The 18,841-nt window shown below is 38.2% G+C and overlaps 1 protein-coding gene across 2 annotated transcripts in view; it reads right to left on the minus strand.

The window, feature by feature from the left end:
• The window catches only part of LOC149544628 (tRNA-splicing endonuclease subunit Sen2-1-like), a 62,201-nt gene that overhangs the window by 31,223 nt on the left and 12,137 nt on the right, over nt 1-18,841 (minus strand). Inside the window, exon 3 of one of the 2 annotated variants that reach the window (XM_089795221.1) lies at nt 4,452-4,636. In XM_089795221.1, coding sequence (XP_089651347.1) covers nt 4,452-4,636 — 185 coding nt within the window. The remainder of the gene's footprint in view (nt 1-4,451; nt 4,637-18,841) is intronic. The other variant, XM_089795222.1, reaches the window with a different exon arrangement.

The following is an 18,841-nucleotide window of genomic DNA, read 5'->3' on the forward strand; positions in this document are numbered from 1 at the left end:
CCCCATAGTTCATGCTTGATGGCGAGAACTTAGTGTGGCAAAGCCACAACTTCAATTTGCTCTCACGGAGTTCCAAACATAGTTTCTGACTGATTCCCTGTAAAAACAATTTCTCGCTGAAACCCACTATCTGCAACTTTCCCTTTCAGATCACACACATTTTGCTCTGTTCATATTCCTTCAACTACTAATTTCCCTGAGCCAATGATCCTTATCTCACACCCTCGAGCATTAAAAGTTACATGGTACCCAGTGTCACACAACTGACTAACACTTAAAAGATTATATTTTAAACCATCAACATACCACGCATTATTTACTTCCAACATACCATTAATGTTCAATGAACTCGTATTGGCACTGTAGATCTGTCACCAAACTTCACAGGACCACTATTTCAATCTGCTAATGTAGTCAAATTGCTCGTCTCCTATCATATGGTTTGAGCATCCACTATCAACAATTCATAAGTTCTCTTTGGTAGCATGCAAAACCGTAACAACAAGTGATTTGTATTCCTTTTTCCTCCAAACTTTTATTTCTTTCTGATTAGCCAACCTGTTTCAAGCATCAAAATTATTCAACTGACAAATCTTCACAATGTGTCTTGAAATAATTTTCTTGAATCTGTTGATCTCTTTTAATGCAAATTCTAGTTCTGCTTCAAGATCAATTTTGTCCTCTGTTTCGCTGCTTGATTCACCATTGCTAGAATCTGTTGAACAAGTTACTACAGCCATAAACAAAATTTCACCATTATCAAAATGACAACTATCAGTACTTTCATTTTTTGTAACTAAGCTTTTCCTTTTCTTAGCAAATTTCTTTGACTTATAATTGAATGATTTCTTAAAATCATCTTCTTCATCGCTATTAGCATTAGGACACCTAGCAGCAAAGTGACTATTTTTACCACAGTTAAAACATTTCATGGGTGATTTCTTCTTATTAAATTATTTGAACCTTTTTACCAGATTCGCTAACTGTTCTTCTAAGTCTTATGTTTCTGAGCTTACTACCTTTTCCTTGCTAGTAGTTTTGAAAGCAACTTCCTTTTGTATTTCCGTTTCACCTGCCAACCTCAATTCATAAGATGCTAGTATGCCATGTAGCTCGCTATTGTACGTTTTGTCAAATCCCTAGCTTCTTCAATAGCAGAAATCTTTACATTATATCTAGGAGGTAAGCAATGCATAACCTTTTGCACAATAGTATGTTCTTTTACTTTTTCACCTAAACTTATGATTGCATTCACTACTTCATCCACTCTTACAAGATAGACTGCAATACAATCCTCTTCTTTCATCTTTAATTCATCAAACCTTGCAATATATATTTGTAACTTTGTGTGTTTAACCTTATCATCCCCTTTATAAACACATTTCAATTTATCCAGATTTCCTTAGCAGTTTTAAAGTGCATAACCTTAGCGAACTCATTGTTAGGCTAGCTAAACCACACAATAAGGCATTTCTTACTTTTGCATTGTTTTCATAATCTCTTTTCTCTGCTGCATCAGTTAAAGGGGCTTTAGGTAAGGTATAACCATTTTCAACTGACATCCAGACATCATAACCAATAGATGCAATGTAACTTTCCATTCGAACATTCCAAAAGACATAATTTGTTCCATCAAAAAGAGGTGTTTTGTTTGATGATGCTTCTAAATTGGCCATGTGTTCTATTACCAAGATCTGCTTAGATTGGTTAGATTTTTGACAAGCACTGGCTATGATACCAATTGAAGAACACAATTACACTACTAAGAAGGGGGGCTGAATTAATAGTGTAGAAAATCTTTAACCAATTTTGATTCACTGATTGATTTACTTTGTAAGCATCATATAACAATTAAAGTAAATACCAAAGCATTCACGAAAGACTACACACAAGATATTAGGTGGAAATGCAACTCGGTAAAAACCACCAACACAAGGGCTGCTAGGATGAACTTCACTTACAATTTTAAGGGCTTCAACCCCTAAGGACAAAAATCCCCATTTCAGAGCAACAACTCTGTCAAATTCTGAGCTTCAACTCACTTAATCTGAACAACAATTCAGATTATAATAAACTTCTGAATAATTTAATTGCAAATCAACACAGATCTGAAAATTCTTTATGAACACAAATATTGTAAACTGATCATCAACACTTGCTCGTACAAAAACAATCTGCCTTATATAAACTCAAACTGAAACAGTCGTTACTTTCAACTCTGTTTATTCTGAGAAAGAAAATTACAGATCTCTTAACTGTAAGATTTGATTCATTCATTCAAATCAGACTGCAGATATCTTACTACACATGTTTGGAACAGATATAGACCAAAATATTCAAATTAAGTTCATTGAACACAAGCATATCAAATTCAGAATATAGTATTCAGGAGTTCAATACCAGCTTATAACTCTCTGTTGTGCACGTATATCAGTGTTTATTCCTGTTGGATGATCTTTCAATTTTCTTCTTCAAAATGTTTATCTGTTCTCCTTTGTAGTTAACTGCTATAGAATGATACTGAAGTGATCTTCAAGTCATGTTCTATCTTCGTCTTAGAACTCTTTAAAATCTGAATGAGCGCATCAGGCTCAGGCTCACCTCCTCTCTTAGCAAGAGCTGAATGAGCACTTCAGGCTCAACATCAACATACAGTATATTATCATGACATGGAGTCACCCTCCGGAAGGGCTCTGCCCAAGGATGCTTTTCTATGTTGAGCACTACATGGATATCTAGGACGGGGTTATTGTGTGCCCTTGGTACCTCACTCGCTGCTGGACTCATACCCTCTACATCTCTTTGGGATCTTTCAAACTAGTTCCTATCAATTATGTATACGAACTGACCACCAGATTGACAGAGAACACAGGGTCTGTCACCTTTATCCCCTTGGGGAGGCGGAAACTAAGACTTACTTTGTTTTCTGTTGCCCCATTTACAATGAGATCAGGGGGAGGTTCTGCTGCTTGTTTAGAGAGTTCACGTCCATTTCTTCATTCTTCAAGTACACTGATTAGCAGGTCTTGCACTTTAACTCTAGGAGGCCATGTGTCTTCGTGATTACACTTTGCAGGTCCAGTTTCCATTGAGACAGACTTCAGACCAGCTCATCACCTCTTTGTTCACACCTGTGTCTCCTGCCCGGGGAACGAACCAGTCACTTGGCCCTTCATCAAGACACACCAGATTTGTGAGGCATCACAGAGGATCCACTTGACAGCATCACCATATCCCTAGCGGCTACCTGAGATGGTCCAGGGCACTCCCCTGCCCTGAGTCGTATCCTTCAATGTTGGGCTACTTCTCATCTGTGAGATGTATTTAGTTTTTCTTTGTTATGTTTCCCTTCCTTACTGCTTGCTCTTTCCATGGACATCATTTGGTGTTCCCCCTGTTGGTTGTTGCCTTGTTGTAAAGTTTTGAGTCCCTTAGACCCTTGTGGTCTCTTGTTGGACATTAATAAATTTATCTTATCTTATCTAGGAGGCACCAACCTCCAAATGAACAAATTGTTTGCCTTCTTGAAAATTGATTCTTCAATATATGAAGATTATTTGATTCTCCTTCATAAAATTTGCTCTTAAATGATGTCACATTTTTCACACATTCACTCTTCTTCACAAATCTGCTTGTATTGGAATGATATTACATTTGTATATCTTGCTGCCTTACTCCAATCTTTTCTTCATTTTATACAATATTATGCCTTTTCATGAAGGGGGTCAATTTTTTCGGAGGCCTCAATTAATAGTAAAACAAATTTTCCCACGACAATTTTGCTCATTTCACAATTCCTGCGCTGCCTTAAGTGAGGGTTGAGCACCTTTTTTATCTTAATGATTGCACTAAGAATTGCAATTAGTGGGCTTTGACCTTCACACTTCTAAACCCCCGTCACAACATATTAAGGCATGTGACTTCCTTCTTTGAGAGTCATTATGCTCCTCTTCATTGATGTCAATTACAAAAATATTTCCAACAAGTAGGAGTAAACAATCTTCAAAATGTTGTTGAGATTATTTGACTTGACATGAGCTTTGTTATTTTCTTCAGCTTTGGTTGGATTTTAGGCCTATGGCTGGTTGCTTCAGGCAGTGTAGTTTCTTCATTTTGACTGGAATTTGCATGAATGGCTAATTTGTCTGCAACCTCTTCTCTACAAAAGGATTCTTTCCCTCAATAAACTTTCTAGTTTTTTATAAGTTTTATTAGAATGCGAGACAGCCCTAAACTCTAAATTCATTAATCAAAAAAGCAATAAATTAATAGTTGGAATAAAAATCTCTGAAAAGTTTATTGAAAGTTTCAATTACAGAAAGCCTTGCATATTTGCAAATTGAACAGTTGCATTAAGTTTCAAACATTTGCATAGACTACAAGCAATAGTAATGAAATAGCTATAGAAGAATACAACAAAGCACTATATGAATAAGAACAAGGAACTTTACTCAGAGTGCACAAGAGCGGGATGGTGACGATATGCAACAAAATCAGCACCATATTGTAAACCTGATCGTACAACCCAATTCTTTGCTCGGAGATGAGAATATGCTTTGTAATGTAGCACAAATGTCTTTTCCCTTTCTTTCATATACCTCCAGGATTCATCATGACTCAAAGTCTGGCGACCCTGCTAAGATTCCATAGACCAGATCAACTGTACTGTATACAAACTTGCTCTAGTTGTAGATTTGGAGCATGAAAATAATGTCTTGCTCAATATGAAGCAATGAAGCACCACAATCAAGCATCTATAATTACTAAGAAAATCATCATAATAGTAATGTATCTTTTCACGGATAACTATAGTTCATAATTTATACAAAGATTAAACTAGGCAAACATGACTCACTATCAAAAACTATAAAGTGAATTTTAGATCTAACATACTAAACACAATAAATAAGTATTTAATTAGTCTCCTATAACACAATATTCAGGATATAAGTAACAATATTTCTTATGTATACATTATATAGTGGACATCTTTCAATGCAAAGAAAATCAGGTCTGGTGTAGCATAAAATTGGATAATTTCTAGGTAAAAGTACCTTAATGGCATGCTAATATAAAGAAAATTGGAAGACTTGTGGAGAAAAGATTATGGCAGTAAAATCAGAGAATTTGAAATAAATGTGACAGTAAGGAACATACCGAAATCAATTTCATGAATGATTAACTGCATTGACATCAATAAATGTTTCTGATTTTCAATGCTGGGTTGGTAACCCAAGCAGTTATTTCTGTGAACAAATCCAGAAAAGCACAGCTCACATAATCCTAGACAATAGCCATCAATCTTACGCCCATTAAGTAAACAGTAAATATTTGAACTTCAAAAGAAATCTACATCACTTCTATGTATATATTTATCCGTTCCACTAACTTTTCTTTATGGAAGCTATGGCACTGCCAAAGTTCACTAGTAATGAGGCAGTTTTGGCAAAGGACATCGTAACCAATGTCTCAGATCTGGTAGGTGATAATTGTAAGACCCTTGCTGATACTGCTGTCATCGCATAGATCCTGGGCAGACACAGATCTTGTCAACAAATTCGGTTATAGGTAAAGCATAACTGGGCCAGCGTTATGACTGGATTTTATCTCCTTGCCAAGCAATTCTTTATAGTTGATTTCAATTCGGTGGAAAAGACAAATGACATCCTTCTACAACATTGGGAATTCAATAATCAAGCCATTTTTAATCAAAAGTGAGTCCCTACTTTAAACCACGCCAGTTTGAACCTTACAACGAACCTATCTGGATCTGCCTCTATAACCTCCCTTTCAAATTCTGGTCAAACGGAGTTTTCAAAAGAATTGGAGATTTCTTGGTAGAACGATGGATATCAATTTGGGGGATGGTATCTTGGTCAGATCTACAAAAATTAAAATTCTTGCAATTAACAAAATCCCCAACAGATTGTCCCTAGTTACATCCGCTTGTGAATGGTGCCAAAAAATTGTCGTGAAAGATAATTGTAGAGTGGAATTACCAACCAGATTTCAGAATACAAAACTATGTTAACCATATAGGACAGTACAATCTATACACAAGAAGTAAAACCTCGCAGATACTATTCTTACCATAGTAATGATAGGCAAGGAAATGACCTTTCTTTATTGATACCAAAAAAACCACACCCCCGTACAATACCAATGTTCTAGATATTTATAGAAGGGTAGGTTAGTTGAAAACCAACCAACGCATTTCCTCACCACCTAACTACCCAACTCAACTAGCTTAACAAGTGCTAAACATAATAGTTACTTTATTCCGACTACATCTATCCCCCCCAAAAAAAGAATTACTGAACATGAAAACAAAAAAAAAAAACTTTGATTGCAAGAAGAGGTATGGGAGGACATCCCTATGCTCGGATCTGCTTTCTCTATCTTCCAAGCTTCCTCCATGGCCACTTTTTGTGCTTCCCATTAATGAGAGGTGGCAGCCATAACCTGCCAATGCTGTCGCTGCCCTCTACCATCTCACCCTTGCCCTTTGCCATCTCCCTTGTCTCTTCTTCTTTAACTGCTTGTATGTGCCACTTGTACCAACCGTCCCTCCGCAGGGATTGCTTGTAACCAACTTCCACAAGTTGTCCCGGATTCCATATGAATTTCTCAAGTATTAGGAATGCCTGTGTTTGTCGTACCTCTATCTACCGTCCTCCAGATTTTCATTGTACACGTGTCTCCACCTGTCATACGGAATTACCTCTTATACACCCTTGTTGTACGGATGTGAATAGTTGTCGTACTGACTTGAATGGATATCATACGAATGTGGTTGGAAGTCGTACGGATGTTGCTCGTCATTTCTATATATTGCCATGTTCAAATGAAATTTTCCAATGTCGTACAGATGACTGATGTACGGGATTTCTTTCTGAAGCTTGTTGCCGTACAGACTAGTGTCTCTGTTGTACAGGCGTGTCTTAGCGTATGGATGCAGTTTCTTGTTGCCGTACGGATGGAATTCTTTGCTATTGTAGTACGATCGTACTTCCTCGTTGTCGTACTTCCTTGTTGTCGTACGGACGTGTCCACCTTGTGTACATTGTTCTGTCATATGCCTATTTCACTGCGCTGTCGTACAGGTATGTTCTGGAAGTGCCTTTGCACGGCCACCCGTCCCTCTTGTATGGCTGTTTGTATAGCTCTCTGTACGGCTACCTCCTCGACCACTCCTTCCTGTATCCGTACGGCTACCTCAGCTGCATCTTCCTGTCTATCAATTCCTTTTCTATTAATCGTGGTAATGCTTTTTGACTTGGTCTCTTTATAACGACTTGGTTTCGTTTTTTCTCCTTGGTCATACTCAGTACACTCCTCCGAGTACCTTCCTTCTGACTGAGATCCTTGTATTTGCAACATATTACATTCTCAATGGAAAACTTTATAGTCTCCCATTTGCCAGTGGAACCATTAAGGGAGTCTGTGTCATCCTCCAAATATTCTCCTAACCTATGTACTCCCTCCTCATCAAGTTCCATCCCTTCATATTCTTCTTCTTCAGAGTCGGATGCCACGTCCTGACTTACCGACTAGTTTTTGAGATCTATAGTGTACTTCCAACCCTCCGATTCAATAGAGAGGGTGTTTCGTTTCCAATTGTGATTGGCCTTTGCTACTACTAGCCATCCCCTCCCTAATAAAGCATCATATCCTTTCTTCACCAAGGTAATAACCACAAAATCTAAAACAAATTGTTGGGCCCCTATTATTACCTTTTGCCTGATCAAGGTGCCAATCGGTTTGATGACATGTCGATTTGTTCCTACGAGCTGAAATTTGGGCAGCCACAAGGTAGGTTTCCCGATCGCCTTCCAAGTATCTTCCAATAGAACATTCACCCCAAAGCCTCCATCAATTATCGTGTTTGAGAGTTTGTACCCCATAATTTCCATCTCTAACACTGTTGGCATTCTCCCTAGACCTGTTGTAGATAAGGTATTTTCTTCCTTTTCCACTAAAGTTTCTTCTTTTTCCACCCCCTCTACTTCTTCTAGTTCCACTTGTTCTACTGTTTCTGGTTCCCCTTGGGGATCCTACTCAGTTGGCCACATTCCTTGTGTCAATGCGACTTGTAACTGTGGTAGTGTATCCAGTAATTCTCCAATGGAGACCGGAATGGTAGTTTCTAATACTTTCCTTATGATGTTAGGTACCCCCTTGCTCCTAGGGGTCTTGGTTGGCTTAGCTGTTGTTTCCTCTCTCAACTCATTTTGGATGTTCTACTTTGCCTCCTCAAATCTTGCTTTTTCCACTGTCGCCTCTAGGTATATGGCTTTCTTGGCTTGCATCCTTGTTATTGCAAGTACCTCCTCTTCTGATCCTTCAATATTCAACATGTTCACACCTTTTTGCCTTGGGCAATTGGCATCCTCATGGTTGCCCGGCACACACCATTTACAGAGCATTCCTCCATTCTGTCCCCCTCCGTTTTGACATTCTCGAGCAAAATGGCCCCATTCATTGCATTTCGGCATTGGATCATGGGCCGACCTCGAGAATCATATTGGATTGCCCATCAGGGTGTGTTCGAGTTGCTATTGCATTACTACTATTGGCACTGCCTCTTCAATTATTCCTGTACCCCCCTGGTGAAGCTTTTGTATTATTGTTATTTGGGGGAGTTGCTAGTGGTGTAGACTGTTCTCCAGTAAATAGTATCTAGGCGTTCCTTGTTTTTAGGTTATAAGGGCAGTCTTCGATTGCATGACTCCCTATCTGGCAAATCTCACAAAACATCTTTCTCGAGCATGCTCCTTTGGTATGACCCTCTTTTTCGCAGTCTATACACCATAGGTCTTTACCTTCCTTCTCATCCTTAGTTCCGGCTACTTCCTTCATTAGCCGTTTGAGGTCCTTCCTCAAGGCTTGGATCGTTTTTTATTCTTCCTCACTCTCCTCCGAACTCTCACTAGAGCTTCCGTGTTGTCTCCTCTTGGAGGTTTTATTTTCACTTTCAATGTCCATGGCACGCATACAAGCATCTCCAAAAGTGGATGGTGGGACTATCTTCATTTTTTTCTTAAGAATGAGGTGAGGCCTTCAATAAACCATCTTTTCTTTAACCCATCCGCAAGCTTATTGTCCAATTGCTGATGAGCTCCTTCAGTGGCCTGGGATAAGCCTTCACCGATTTCTGCTTGTCTTGCCTAGTGTTATAGATTTCTGTGACAATTTCATCATCATCTCTTAACAATTTGAATTCCTCCTCAAATGCTCCATGCAAGTTATCCCAAGTGTTCTTCTTGCCAGCATCCAAGTTTGCATACCAATCTATGGCGATCCCTCTTAATGTGGCAAGAAATGCCTTCAACCATTCATTACTATCATTCTCCCCATTCGCTTGCCATATAGTTATACAGGTTTTGCAATGGCGAGTAGGGTCCTCTGATCCGTCCCTCGTAAATTTAGGCAATTTTTGTTTATCAACTGCCATTTTCTTTCCTTGTTGCCACCTTCCCAATGGAACTCCTCCTCCTGAGGGAACACCACCACCTGGTGGAACCCCACTTCCAAATGGAATACCTCTTCCTAATGGAACACCCCTGCCGGATGGAACCCTACTTCCCACTGGAACACCCCCTCCAAATGGAACACCACTTCCCGATGGAACTCCTCTTCCTGATGGAAGTTTACCTCCTGATTGAACACCACTTCCTGATGGGCTAGACTCCTAAATCCTTATCTCCTCTTAAGGGAGTTCTTGCTATTCAGGGGCTTCTGGTTTCCGGCACTTGAACTGCATTTCCGATGTGTTCGAAATAACCAAATTGGCTAGTTCCTCAATAGTATGTTCAATCCACCCTTCTTGACTTTGATGGGAATCCCCTTGTGTTCTCCAGTTCCGGTGTCTCTCTTCTTGTTGTTGGAGACGTAAGGTTCTTAGGGCGACTTCCTCCTCAGTTTTGTCCTCTGGTGCTGTCCTCGAGTATTTATTTGGAATTAGGGGCATCAAGTAATTCAATGCCTATCTCCCTCTCTTGGCTTATTGGGTTCCTCTACTTTGTGATTTCGTGCCCTCTCTATTGAAGAACTTGTTGCCTTCTTCTTTCCCTCTCAATTTGTGCTCTTTCGTCCTTAATATGTACGAGATTCCTTGGCAAAAGCCAAGGAATCTGTCCTAGGAGATCATGCACCGTCGGTGGCACGGAGAGTTCGTCACATACTGTGCTCTAAAGAACTGTCCTCTCACGGCTTCCTTTTGCACGTATTGCTCGATCGCAACTTCCCACGCTGTCACCAGCTCGCATGTCAACTGATCCTCCCTAGTTATTTCTTCCTCCTCTCCGTTGTTATTAGTAATTTGGATGCAAGGTATAAATGGTCTTCCCATTAGTCCATCCTGTCAGCACAATACCTCCAGATCCGAACTTAGGCAACAAAGCCAGAAATGTAGAGTGGAATTACCAACCAGATTTCAGAATACAAAACTATGTTAACCATATAGGACAATACAATCTATACACAATAAGTAAAACCTCGCAGATACTATTCTTACCATAGTAATGATAGGCAAGGAAATGATCTTTCTTTATTGATACCAAAAAAACCACACCCCCGTACAATACCAATGTTCCAGATATTTATAGAAGGGTCGGTTCGTTGGAAACCAACCGATGCATTTCCTCACCACCTAACTACCCAACCTGACTAGCTTAACAAGTGCTAAACATAATAGTTACTTTATTCCTACTATAATAATCAACATTTGTTTTGCTTGCATTGTCGCAATAGGAAGCATTTTGAAGTTGATTTCCCTATTCTTGTTGCTGAAAGATGGACCCCTAAAAAGCCACAATGCCATAGGTGTGATGTTGTCTCTACGCCCTCCACTTTTGAATGTCTTATGGCCAAGGTGATTGTCTTGCCTTGCCCTAGGGGTAATCTTGATTTTGGTGAATAACCAGCTGGCCAAATTTCACAATCCTACCTCTAGATACGATTTGGTCCCTTATTTGGATGCCATTAATGGTGGGAGCAATTGCTATGTGAAGGACCCACTTGATAATGCATTTATGGATGAGCTTGATGTTATTGAGCCATGAGGTATATCCTAATCGGCTTTGGATTTGTCGAATTCAACACCATTCAAGAAAACATTGGACCGTAAAACAAATAGACATAAGAATAATGAAGATGCTCAAACATTGGGCCTTACATCAATCAAAACCTACCCCACTTATTCTAAGGGAATTGTAAGGGAGTTGTGCCCTCCCTTGGAGATCAATAATGATCCTCACAGATGCCCTAAAAATGTGCATGTTTAGGTCTAATTCCTATCATGCATTGCGAGGTGTGACAATCTAGTTAGCTGAAATTTATTTCCTGCATGGCTAAATCCTTCAATTCCAATGCAACATGGCCTAGGTGTTGGTTTTTGGGTGGCTTGAGTTGAATTTGTGGTATGTACTCATGGTTCTCTATAGGGATCTTGATGTGTTCTTCTGTTTGTGGATCCACTCATTACTTGGTTGGCCAAAACGCTTGATGTGTAGTGGCTCTATTTGGTTGCTTGGTCATGTTTCCATTTGTTGTTGTCTCATTTCCACTTTGTCTAGTTTCTTCATGTGGTGCTGACTTATTTCCATTTAGTCTGGTTTCTCCATCTTGAATCTCTTATTCATGTGTTAGGTCTGCCATGCCTATTTCTGTTGTTTCTCCTTTTGCTCAGTTTGTGTGGTCCTTGACACAAGACAGCCACCATTTTCTGTAGCTTTTCTCTATGTATTCAAGTTTAATGATAACAATGGAAAGGGTGTTACCCCTGTGGTAGCAATTTGCCTAAAAAAAATTTTAAAAATTAAAAAAAAATCTGTTGCACTGTTCCAAAGAGACTGAAATCTCTTAGGCTAGATTTGATCTTCATTATCACAAGCAGTGGTTCATTGTTGCATGGGAAATATTTGAAACAAGAAGAAGCAACTGAGGTAGATGTTTGAAGAGATTTTACATTTGAGGTTCCAAGATCTTGGATAGACCAAATGATAAAAATAGAGACTACCAAAGCAATGAGAAAGTGTTGAATTAAGAGAAGAATTATTACATCCTTTTCTCTATTTTGCTCTTCTATGTGAGCATTATTTGTATTGTACATTTGTTATTTTCAAATGCATGATGATGCTCAATTGATGATCTCAACATGACTCAGAACAATGTAAGAAGATAATGCCGAATGATATTAATAATTAATGCAACAGCTTCCCAATGAAAAGATGTTATTGTCAAGTGCTTCAATTGGACTTTTATGCATGTTAAAATGATTCTACACTAAATGAACAAAATAAGATCTATGATGAAGAATTGCTTTAATTGTAGATGTAGCCACTTTTATAGAAGATAGCTTTGCATGAATTGACCTACAATCATGTGATGCCCTCCACTTTTTAATTCTATATTAAAATCAGAGTGATGCCAAGAAAATAACAATGCACTGCATTATCAATGTAAACACTTATATTCAGGGTCCCGAAACTCATCGCGAGTAGGATGAGTCCGGCAAGTTGGTGAGTTAGGTCATCCGAGTCATGTTATGTCAACTTGGCAACTCGACTCACTGAGTTGGCATAACTCGCCCATCTTGTCAAGTCCAAACATGCATTACTCAATTGGGTCCAAGCATACCCTTGCAAGTTTACTCTGCAATTCAACACTTGACTGAGGGGGCAGGAGGATTTATCCAAATATAACACTTAGTTATACTTTAAGTTATATTTGTATAAATGTTGTCAAGATGTTTGAGATACGAGCTTCATAGGATTTAAGATACAAAATCTACATTTTGGGGTTTTCCTAAAATTTCTAGACTAGACCAAATTCCAAGATTCGACACGCCTTCAGCACTCTAACCCACCATAATCTATCCTAGCTTTCTAAGGCCAAACTGAAGCAAGAATGTGGATTGTCTAAAGGTTTTGAGTTTTTAACTCATTTCATCCAAAATCCCTTTGGTTTCAATTTCATATTTCTAACAGACTTAGCTACAATATACATTTTACGTACATGATGAATTTATCATTTATGTTTCGTTTTTGTACATGTGATGACAAATTAGCTCCTATTTGATGATGTTATAGTGTCTTTAACTTTAATTTAATATAGGGTGCATGAGACAAGTTTTGAATATTTAAAAATCTCTAAATTTCAAGGTTTTTTCATTTTGTCAAGTCATAGCCACGTTCGAGTCGAGTTTACCTTGTCAAATCTGAGTTTGGGAGCTATGCTAATAATAAAGCTGGATTTATATTCTATTAATAAAAGCTGCTGGAATATATCAATAAAGAATAATAAGGCTATCTTCCAAAATACATAAACACAATAATCATAATGTAGGACTAATTATAAATCAAACACCTAGCAGTAGACCTTTCCCCAAATCAGAACTGGCAGAACTGGCACTACCATAAGATGCTGTTTCAGCCACCCCATAAATCAATTTGGCAAGAAAATAGACAATACTTCTGGTTTGATGCAATCTCTAGGGTATGCGAACAAGAAACCAAAAGGTTTCCATCCTCTAATTTCTCCATCCAATTTCTGCCCCTCAGTTGGTAAGTGATCTCTGCCTATTGTAGCCACCCACTATAGGTCTAAAAATATGTAAAATGAGCATAGAATAAATTCCTCACTCTTGGTTGCCCTCTGTGTATTTGTTGGAATGCTCCAAACCCAAGGTTTATAGAGTTAGTGTAAAACAATAGAAAATTATTTTTCATTTGATATGAGACTAATATTACTTACTAATCAAGTACCACAAACCATGGCACTACTAATCATTAAATTGTCCAAGTAACTAAAATGCATTTACCTTTCATTAGTAAATCAAACATTACTTGAAAACAACTAGGCAAAAAGACCTAATATAAAGCATTATGAATAACAAACTCACACTTAAGACTAACAAAAAGTTGCATTGTGTGATCTTGTTGTTATAGAGCTCCAAAATCCCTTAAGAAATCAAAACAAGTTCTCCTCAAGGCACTCAAAATGGACATTTTAACAATATATACAATGGAATGGCAAGAAAATCGCATTAAGATGCAAGAATGATATTATTGACAATGGGCATTGTTGGATTACAATACGATAACTGATAGATTGAATTGAGTCTTTAAGTTTTATTTAATAATGGGTGCATGAAACAAGTTTTGAATCATTAAAAATCTCTAAATTTCAAGGGTTTTTTCATTTTGCCAAGTCATAACCGAGTCTGAGTTGAGTCAATCTTGTTGCGTCCGAGATTGGGAACTATGCTAATAATAAAGCTGGATTTTATATTATATTAATAAAATCTGCTGGAACATATCTATTAAAGGATAATAAGACTAATCTGCCAAAATACATAAACGCAATAATCTTAGTGTGGAATTAATTATAAATCAAGCACCTGGCTGTAGACAATGCTGTTTCAGCCACCCCACAAATCAATTTGGCAAGAAAATAGACAATACTTTTGGTTTGATGCAATCTCAAGGGGATTTGAACAAGAAACCAAAAAGTTTCCATCCTCTAATTTCTCCAATTTCTGCCCCTCGGTTGATAAGTGATCTATGCCTATTGTAGCCACTCACTATAGGTCTAAAAATATGTAAAAGGAGCATAGAATAAATTCCTCACTGTTGGCTGGCCTCTGTGTATTTGTTGGAATGCTCTAAACCCAAGGTGCTTAGAGTTAGTGTAAAACAATGGAAGATTATTTGGCAAGCAAATAGACAATACTTCTGGTTTGATGCAATCTCTAGGGAATGTGAACAAGAAACCAAAAGGTTTCCATCCTCTAACTTCTCCATCCAATTTCTGCCCCTCGGTTGATAAGTGATCTCTGCCTATTGTAGCCATATGTTGTTGTTTCAGGCACCCCACAAATCAATTTGGCAAGCAAATAGACAATACTTCTGGTTTGATGCAAGCTGTAGGGGATGCAAACAAGAAACCAAAAGGTTTCCATCCTCTAATTTCTCCATCCAATTTCTGCCCGAGTTGATAGGTGATCTCTGCCTATTGTAGACACCCACTATAGGTCGACAAATATGTATAATGAGCGTAGAATAAATTCCTCATTGCTGGTCGCCCTCTGTGTATTTGTTGGAATGCTCCAAACCAAAGGTGCGTAGAGTTAGTGTAAACAATAGAAGATTATTTTTCATTTGATATGAGACTAATATTACTTACTAATCAAGTACCACAAGCCATGGCAATAGTAACCACTATATTGCCCAAGTAACTAAAGTGTATTTACCTTTCATTAATAAATCTAACTTGAAACCAGCTAGCCAAAAAGACCTAAGATAAAGCATTATGAATAACAAACTCATACTCGAGACTGACAAAAAGTTGCATTACATGAGCTTGTTCTTATAGAGCTCCACAATCCCTTAAGAAATCAAAACAAGTTCTCCCCAAGGAACTCAAAAATGGACATTTTAACAATATATACAATGGGATGGCGAGAAAATTCCATTTAAATGCAAGAATGATATTATTGATAATGGGCATTATTGGATTACAATATCATAACTGATACACTGAATTGAGTCTTTAAGTTTTAATTAAGTTTTGAATTGTTAAAAATCTCTAAATTTCAAGGGTTTTTCATTATGCCGAGTCATAGCAAGTCTAAGCCAAGTCAACCTCGCCAAGTCCAAGTTTGGGAAATATGCTAATAATAAAGCTGGATTTTATATTCTTTTAATAAAATCTGCTGGAATATAGCAATTAAAGGATAATAAGACTATCTGCCAGAATACATAAATGCAATAATCATAGTGTGGAACTAATTATAAATCAAGCACCTGGCAGTAGACCTTTCCCTGAATCAAAACAAGTTCTCCTCAAGGCACTCAAAATGGACATTTTAACAATATATACAATGGAATAGCAAGAAAATCGCATTAAAATGCAAGAATGATATTATTGATGATGGGCATTATCGGATTACAATACCATAACTGATAGATTGAATTGATTCAATTGGAATGATTTGAAATGTAGATGTGTCTACTTATATAGGCAATGCAACAAGAGACTATGATAAGAAGTAGGTAGGTTATCACCCACACAAGGTGGATCATCATCCATTATGCAATGAAGTGTGTGCAACATGTGGAGGATGATAACATGATTAGAGCACTACAGGTGGGCATCACAAATAAAGTGAAATGTGATTACAACTATCACCACCTAAAGTGGAATTTCCCCTACACCATGTGCAAACAGTGAAAGGCCAAGTGTACCCCCAATGGAGGTGACCAAGTCCCTAGCAAATTACCACACAATGGATAATGAACAATAACATAGAGATTCAGATCCAAAGTAATGCTCTTTCATAAATAAGAATCATAAGATTTACATCCAACATGTCGGGCTGTAAGATATTTTTGGTTACAGCCATTACAAAGAAGAATACAACGCGATCCTCAAAGAAGAATACAACTCAATCTTCATATGCGAATTTCCATCTTCTAGCTATCATTCCTCAGGATGCCCCTAGCTACTCCATGCTAACAACTTCTGACTCTACACATCACAAGACCCTCTACTTATACCAAATCATGCCACAAGTCAGCCTAGCCAATTGCATTAAATAAACACTTAGGACAGGTCCCAAATTTACAAACATAACCAACTCATAAGATAAAATAAAACCATGCAGCCTTAGACATAGGTCCACACATCATCCCACGATCCAAATCCAAGACCACATTAGCTAACTCCCAAATGTCGAATCTCGTTGAAACAATCTCCAAGGTCTGCCCAGGAAATTAAGAACATGTTACCAACAGCCACCAAAAGGGCTCTAACTCAAACATGATCCATCCAAATTTCATGCGAACATACGAAAAGGTCCACAAAGAGGCCCCAAATATAACCCCAAGCTCACGAACATAGGGTCCACTCAAAACCATGCTCGATGCTCCTGCAAAAGAAATATCTACACTCAACTTCATCTTCACCAAAGGTTTCCAATTCATCAAAGGCAAGAGAACACATCTACTAATCAACCATATCTACTTCATCCATTCAAACATCAAAATCATATGAATCTCAGCAACCCAATCAACATGCCTACTCATAGGAACCAACTGAACATCATAAGGCTTCACAAACAATCTTTGCAACTAATCACAACCATCAATAATAATATCTTCACACATGGAAACCAAATCAGCAGCAACATATAAATCAAGATCCAAATGAGCAAAAACATGCAAATCCTCTTAACATTTAAATCCACAACCAAATCAGCAGCAATATGTAAATCCTCAACCATATCAGCAAATTGTAAATCCTCATCAACACGAACGAAAGTCTCATAATCAGCGACCTCATTGTCCACAATAAGATGCTCTGCAATTTCCATGTCAGATCCATCCATCTACTGATGAAAACCAAGACATACCTTAGTAACCTCAGCGAAGCCATCATGCACTTCTTCAACAATTTGTCTTCTTCTCTGAACAATCCTTCTAACCGGCCAGACAACTCTCTTTCTAATCGGAAGGTGCCAACTCAAACAAGATTTCCTCATCTCTTCAATCCTCTTAGTAAATTTATCCCACAACTGATCCAACTTAGCCATCAGGTTCCTTTCAAAGTGCAGCTGCCTCACATCGGGGATTTGATTACAAAACTCCAGTTGCCTCACACTCAACAATCTATTGTCCATCTTTGCAACCTGCCCCAATTCGGTGATCTGTTCACCCAAGGAAAACATAATGTCTTCACATAAAAGTTTCACAACCAAAACAATCCATTTGTAAGTCCTCTGCAATTGTGAGCCAGAAACACAATTTGCCACCTCACAAGAAAGATATCTAGGGCTCAACAAATGATCAATCCACTGCACAATTGTCACAAGATCAAAATCTGCTCTAATACCATTTGACACAGCCAAATGTACCCCCAATGGAGGTGACCAAGCCCCCAGCAAATAACCACACAGCGGAAAATGAACAATAACACAAAGATTCAAATTCAAAACAATGCTCTTTCATTTACAAGAATCATAAGATTTACATCCAACATGTCGAGCTGTAAGGCCTTCCTGATTACAACCATTACAAAGAAGAATAAAATGCAATCCTCAACGAAGAATACCAATTCTCATATGCGAGCTTCCATCTCCTAACTATCATCCCTCAAAATGCTCCTAGCTACTCCATGCTAACAACTTCTAATTCTAGACATCCCAAGACCCTCTACTTATACCAAATCAAGCCACAAGTCGGCTTGGCAGATTACATTAAATAAACACTTAGGACAAGTCCCAAGTTTACAAACATAACTAACTCATAAGATAAAATAAAACCATGAGGCCTTAGACATAGGTCTACACACCATCCCACAATCCAAATCCAAGACCACATAAGCTAACTCCCAAGTATCGAATCTCATTGAAACAATCTCCTGAAGAACACATTATCAGCAGCCACCAAAAAGGCTCTAACTCGAACATAGGAAATAAAATAGGAAAAGGTCCATAGAGAGGCCCCAAACATAACCCCAAGCTCGCGGACATAGGGTCCACTCGAAACCATGCTTGATGCTCCTGCACGAAAACGCCTATGGGTCTCGCACACAAACTACTATGGAATGCATTATCCTAGGTAAACTTAAGTAAAGTGTAATTAGAAATATTTAATTACACCAACACCCCCCTTATGAGTAACTTAGGGGAATGGACTTAAACTCACAATGCAAGATGGGTCCCGGCTACTAAGCCATTTTAGGTACCCATGTACAATAAAGTGGAGAAAGGGAGAAGACCTCATGTGACAAAACTACCCTACAAAAAAGAGATGAAAACAAACAAGATACATGGTGGAGG

Source organism: Cupressus sempervirens, chromosome 8 (assembly GCF_028749045.1).
Source record: "Cupressus sempervirens isolate cs-2001-9-10 chromosome 8, ASM2874904v1, whole genome shotgun sequence".
Lineage (NCBI taxonomy): Eukaryota > Viridiplantae > Streptophyta > Pinopsida > Cupressales > Cupressaceae > Cupressus > Cupressus sempervirens.